We start from the raw sequence: 6528 nt of genomic DNA, 5'->3' as shown, positions 1-6528 counted from the left end.
CTTCGGGGAGGGCCCCGGCCTGAGCCTTGGGGTTGTTTTGTTTGCAGCCGCGCATCGCTAACAGCTTAATCCCATTACCGCCTGCATTTCCTCGGGAAAGGTGCTGCCGCCGAGGCAGCCGGGCTCCGATGGCTGTGCCAGGAGGGGCTTTCTCCCCCGATAAGGGTGCGGGGGAGTTTCTTAACGCGTTCCGGGAAGAGGCGGGGGCAGAGCTCACACCTCGCCCCCCGCAGCTCCGGGGGAAGAAGGGCCCTGGGGCTGGGGAGCAAACGTGGGGGGAAGCGCAGAGCTTTGGGGGAGGGAAACAGAACAGAACGGGGGCAGAGTACGAGATTTACAGGGAGGAAAAAAAAAAACAGTAAAACCTAATACAACTAGCAGCATCTATCTGAACAGAACAAGGAAAAACTTTAAAAAGATGATGTTTAAGTCTAGAGGCATCTCAGTTCCCACTCCTTAGGGATGCAGCAGCCGCAGGCTTGGGCTCCCTCCTCCCCCCCAGCTGGGATGCCCAAAAGAGGCAAAGAAGCAGAGAGCAAACCCCACTCATCCCTGGCAGCACCATATTTATTAAAAATTACTACTATGTACATAAAAAACAGAACCAAGTTTCACGGGGAGAAGTTCGTGTGCCAGTGCTCTAGGGTTGATGAATTTAAAATGGCTGAAACTATAGGCAAGAAAGTGGGTAAGTTACATCACTTCCAGTTTGATACAGGGCAGCTGAAAATCACTTTACATACACGCAAATAGAAATCTGTTAATGGTCTTTGCAATGCTCCATATGCTAAGTTTGATTAACCAAAAAATGCCTTTTGAACTTCAAAGCACCACCGGAGGTCCTTCTGACTGAACAACTATAGGTCAACTATTTATACATTATTCCACAATATGCTACAGTGTACCTAGACAAAACACAACTGTACACTTTCGATTTTTTTTTTTTGCCACCTCAGTAAAGGTTAGGCTTTTGGGATGGAGGCATGTTCTTATGCAAGTTCTGGACAAAGAAAAGTCAGATTTGGTCATTAAAACACCATTGCTAGCAACAAGACCTTTGAGTTAAAAAATCCTGCCTGGCAAACAGGCCTTATTTTTTAAACCATCTTCTGCCAAAGAAAGCCTCAGCTGAGCAACATTCAACTCAGCCAATTGTGCTGCATACAAGGGTTGAAGAAACCAGCTTGCTCTAAAGCAGAATGTAGCATCTGTGCAGCCCCCCACAGCCCAGCCCCCTTTTTAATCAGAGGGGCAGGCAGGGAAGACAGTGAAATTTGGGATCCAACCCTGTTTCCTTGCTCAGCAGTGCATAGATTTGATCAGGCCTCTGAGCCAAGCCAAACTGTACACTTTAGTGTCTCCAATAAATAAGCCATCTTGTAAAAAAATCTAGGCTCCAGCTTCCACATGCGGCTCCTTCTAGAAGGCTTCTAAAAGGAGAAAATTGTATCATAATTTGTTTTTTCCCTACTTAGTTACCTGCAACAGTCAAAAAGCTTTGGCACCTTCTTTAGAATTGCACACAACAATTTAAGGTGGAAGGCAAGAGTCTTTTTGGCAATTGTAATGCAAAAAAAAAAGGCCACCCTGAAAATAAAACAGCCAACTGGAGTAAAAGGATGCTTTAAGAACTAGTATAGAACGCATAGTAGCCCATGCCTTTTGAAGTGTCTTTGTTATAGTCCTCAGCATTAATGTCCTCACATTTCATGGATGGGGAATTCTCATTGCTTGAAGTGCTAGGGGAGAGCCGTCTTCTCTTACAAGCACCCGTGTAGACCCCAGAATCATTTGAATCTAGAGACTTTATGGAGGGTGGAGTCTCTATCCAGGACGAGCCAATTTCTTCTTTCACCTTCTCCTTGGAAAGCTGGTCTTCAGAGAAGCCTGGAGGACTTGTTCTGGAGGTCCAAGGTAATCCTGTGGTCATTTTCCTCTGGTAGGAGCCCCTGCTCCCCCAGCCAGCCATGGATGGAAATGTTGGGTCAGGGTAGTATCCCAGAGCATGGGATGTCTGAAGAGGGAGGGATTTAATGCCATAAGGGAGCAAGGTGCTAGGAGAATACTCCGTCTCGTAGGAGTTCATGTCCAGCTTGTTGGCACTAGGCTGCTGTACAGGAGTAACAAACCACCGCTGAGGAGGGCTGGCCACCTCTTCGCTCTGTTGCGGGGAAAGCAAGCCATTTGTCTGAGGTACGGTTCTCTCACCGTTGTAAAACCTGGCTGGGGGCAGGTTGTTGACAAACTGTTCTTGGAAGAACGGTTGCACGCTGTAGCGGGCACCAGGGACGATCTGGTGGGATCTAGGAGAATCCGTGGGAGATGGAGTTAATCTGTCATTTTCTGAGGCTGTGTACATGCTACAACATAAAAGAGAAATACTGAGAGTTGTTCCTACAATTCCACATATGGTATTAAAAAATAACAAGAAGAAACTAAGTCGTTTCTTAGCTAGGACTACAATCAAGTTGATCTGGAAGTTCATTTTCATCACTTTTACAAGTTCAGGTTGCTTTTCCTAGACCAGGATAAAGTTTATAGTATTGCTATTACCAGTATACACTGTTCTCTGCCAACCAATCAATTTTAAGTGAAACGCAGCCCTTTCAGAAGCTAGACTTGAATACGTACAGCTTTTCAGAGAGACGTGACAGAAATGGATGACTAGGCAAGTCTTGCTTACACTTTGAAGTCACCTATCCTGTACAGATACTGCTAACACACTGCTGCCAGCTTTCAAGCCAGCTAGCTCCTGCTCGTGTATTTAACCAAAATCCAGCAGCCTGCTGTAAAATGCAGTCAAGGCAATGCATCAACTCTTCAAATAGACATATGTCTAAGACAGACATTTAACATCTCATAAAATGAGTGCATGAGCCAGCAGAGCTGCTAGTAGAAGTATAACTACTTCTGAAGAAACGAAGTATTAAAGAGCTTCTCTTTTTCTCTTTAGACACAAGTATTTGACAGCAGAATTACGCCTCCTGGACAGAAACAGCTGCAAGGCAGACATGTACTTACGAGTCATAGTTGTCCCTGAAGCCCTTTGCAAAAGGATTGTGATCAATTTTGAGTTGTGTAATCTAAAAAGCAAGAGCAGAACCCGGTAAAAATGACATGCTGAACCCAGAACATCCAATTTTATACCTATAGTTTTATGCACCCGTGCTTACATCAGTGTTTTGATATGCTGTAACTGCTATGAACTGCGTTTCAGGGAAAATGAACGTCTGAGTCTTTGAAGAATCGTTCAGATCTTCGACCCCATCTTCAGTCACTTCCACAATGTGGAGCCGAGGCTGGTACTTGTGTAGAGACTGCAGTACGATCATCTGAAAGGAACCGCGGAAGAGACAATACTAAGTCAAACTGCAACAACATTACCGCTTACAGGCAATAAAAGTCCTTTTAATCCTCTGATTTGGGAAGGGAGACATTTTCGTTGTTAGCAGGAGAGGATTCACAGCGGGCAGCCCTCTGTTCCGCGAGGTTACTAATATGCTAAGTTCTGTAAATGCAGGAAGTCGAGAGCTATCAGCTGTACTTTTTGAAAAACTCTAGGCTGAAGACATATCGCTTAAAGACAAAGAAATTCACGTAGTCACTTCTGACATCGCTTCTCCTTAGGAAGACAACTAGAAAAGCAGATTTACAGCCCGTTAAGAAGGGAACAAATGACAAGGACACTGACCTAGCGGTTCGACAGGCTGGAAAGCCCCAAGAGCCCGGTGTCCCCGCCGCCATTTACCTGCGCGTTGTTGTTGTTGGCACCTTTGTTGTTCGTCAGCTTCAGCTTCCCGAAGGAGATCTCCTGCCGCATCCAGTGCGCCCCGGTGTTGGGCGACTCGGGGTGGACGTACACCTTGTTGCCTAGGGAAAAGCCCCACATCAACGGGCAGCCGGAGGGGAGAGGAGCCCTGCCAAAGGGATGGGAAGCAGGGGGATCTCTGTGGGAAGCCGGGCGGGGAGAGCCGCCCTTACCTTGCATGTTGTTGTCAGCTTTGCCGCAAGTCACCCACTTGCCCCCCTGGAAGCGCCAGTGGTTGGGGTCTGCCAGCACCACCTCCACGAAGACGTTGTAGTGCGCGGTGGGGTTGAGCCCGGTGATGTTGAAGCTCAGGAAAGGGAACATCCTCCTGCGGAGGGGACCAACACCATGCTGCGTGCGGGACGGGAAAAGCACCGCACCGCCGGCTGGGGACCGGACAGCATCCCACCCCGGTGGGACCCCCGCGCCCCCTCCCCGCCCCGCCTCGGCCTCTTACCGGCCCTGCTTGGTGATGATCATCTCCGTCTGGTGCCGGTGGAACTTGAGCCACAGGGGCCGGTTGCAGAGGAAGACTTGCGCCCGCAGCCCGGGCCCGGCTGCCGGCACCCCCAGAGCCCCGAGCCCCCCGCAGGAGCCCCCCGCCGCCGGGTAGGGCCCGTAGAGCCCCCCAGGGGCCGCCCCCTGCCCGTACTGGTACCCCCCTCCGCCGCCGAACTGCGGCCGGCCCCCGGGGGGGCACACGGCTCCGGTGAATCCGCCGGGGGACAGCACGGAGCCGTAGGGGTACCGGGGCGGCCCGCCGGGGGGCTGGTAGACGGCGCCGTGCTGCGCCCCAGGAGGGTAGGGGAAAAGGGCGCAGGGCCCCCCCCAGCTCGCCCCCCGGGGGCCCGGGGGACTGCAGGTAGTAGCGCTCGGGGCTCAGGCTGTCCAGCGAGTAGCGGGCTGCTGCTGCCGCTGCGGCCGGGGGCAGCTCCTCCTCCCCGCAGGGGGTGGCTTTGCGGCCGTCCGCTTTGGGGGCGGCGAAGGGCTGCTCGCCCCCCTCCGCCTCGCCCAGCATGGCCGGGGCCCCCCCGAACTTCTTGGCCGCCTTGTCGAGCTCCAGGCGAGGCGGGGAGCCCGGGCGGGGCGGCCCGCGGGTGGTGGTGGTGCTGCTGCTGCTGCTTCCTCCTCCTCCAGCGCTTCGCCCGCCGCCCTCCAAAGGGTAAAAGGGGGCTCCCGGCAGGGGTCCTCCCCCCGCTGCAGCCAGCAGGGGCTCGCCCAGCTGCATCCCCGGCGGGCGGCGGTGCCCAGCAGCCCCCTGCCCACAGCCCGCTGCCGACCCCGACCCGCGGCCGCGCAGCGATGCGCCGGGCCGGGCCCGGGCCGTTTATACCCCGCTCCTCGGGCAGCCGGGGAGGGGCATGCCTCGTCGCCGCCTCCCCCGCCCCCGCCGGCCCATTGGCTGGGCCGGGTGACACTAATTTAATTAGACAGCTACTAATTGGAACAAGTCACCTGTGACTCTGGGGTGCGCGTCCCCGACACCCCCCCCCCCCCCCGTTCCCTCCCCGTCCTCCCCGCAGCCGGCTGCCGGCATCACGCTCCGGGAGCCGGCGGTCCCCTAAAAAAGAAGGGCCAGGCGAGCCCAGCCGTCCCCCGGTGCCCTCCCCGGGCAGCACCGTGTCACCGGGAGGCACGCTGCACCTTACCGGGGTGTCTCGGTGGGAAGCTGCCGGTGCTCGGGAGGCCGGCGGCCGGTTCCCCGCAGCCCGCTTTCCCCTTCGGCACCGCGCTCCGGGAAGGCAGGCCGGGGATTCAGGCGGGTGCCAGAGCCCGAAATGCGGGAGTGGTCCGTGCCTCGCTTTTCCCCGGATGGGAACGACTGCCCCAGCGGGGGAGGGAACGGGAATTAGGGAAGATTTGGATGCCCGCCTGGTTTTGCGGAACGGGCAGAGCCCGCACCAAGGACTTGGCAGCTCCAGCCCCGCAGCCCCTCTCCCCGCAGCCGGCCGCATCGCAGGGATCACTGCAACCCCAATGCCTCCTCCTCGGGGCCGAATTTGAGGGCGGCCCCAAAGAGCGGCCAGGATTTCGTTGCGGGACGGCGGGACCCGCCGGCGGAGCCGCTCCGCATCGAGCTGCCGCAATCCGCAGCTAGCAACCGGAGCGGCTCCGCAGAGGGACGCGGATCTTGCTCCGGATGCAGCCCGCACGGCGGTACCCAGCCGAATTTGGGGGTTCGGGGCTTCATCTGCGCCCTCCGGATCCCAACCGAGAGGCGGCCCCGGGGAAAGCGGTCCCCGCCGCGCCACCTGCGGGGTGCCCGGGGGGGGTGGCTGGTGACGGCCGGCACTGACCCCCCCCGCCGCCCCCAGCCCCCCGTTCGCTCCGGGACAGCGTTTTCCCGGTTTGGCGTCCGAGGAAGACATCGAAATAGTGCCGGGGAAGCCCGGCGCTCCGGCACGGAAGGAGATTTGGCGATGCTTCTGTGCAGGGTGTACGGGAGCGAATTTTCCAGGATCACAGACCGGCTACGGTTAGAAACAGGTGCTGGTCGCTGCTGAAGGCTGCTGCGGTTTTTCCTCCAAAATTTGGCTAACCTCGCGTTTAAGGGAGAAAGGCAGAAAACCTCCCGATGATGCTCAGGCTGCCCGCGGTGCCTTCAGCCCCCGCAGGGGGCAGGAAAACCGTGGCCGTCCCGCTAAAAGGGGAGCTTTCCACTTCGGTACGAAATACATCTGGGATGAAGTTTCCCTAACGAATTCATGTTTCCTTCCAGC

At 55.9% G+C, this 6528-nt stretch overlaps 1 protein-coding gene across 1 annotated transcript; it reads right to left on the bottom strand.

The window, feature by feature from the left end:
- Nucleotides 1-408: 408 nt before the first annotated feature.
- Nucleotides 409-5124, bottom strand: EOMES (eomesodermin). The gene is given in 7 exon segments (XM_083825921.1): nt 409-2360; nt 3022-3083; nt 3174-3332; nt 3749-3870; nt 3982-4136; nt 4266-4636; nt 4638-5124. Coding segments are annotated over 7 exon segments (2004 nt in total). The 5' UTR covers nt 5037-5124; the 3' UTR covers nt 409-1624.
- Between the last annotated feature and the right edge of the window lie 1404 nt (nt 5125-6528).

The sequence above is a fragment of the Anser anser genome (assembly GCF_964211835.1).
Source record: "Anser anser genome assembly, chromosome: 2".
NCBI lineage: Eukaryota > Metazoa > Chordata > Aves > Anseriformes > Anatidae > Anser > Anser anser.
Note: the sequence above shows the minus strand (reverse complement) of the source record. Positions and strands in the feature narration are given on the sequence as shown.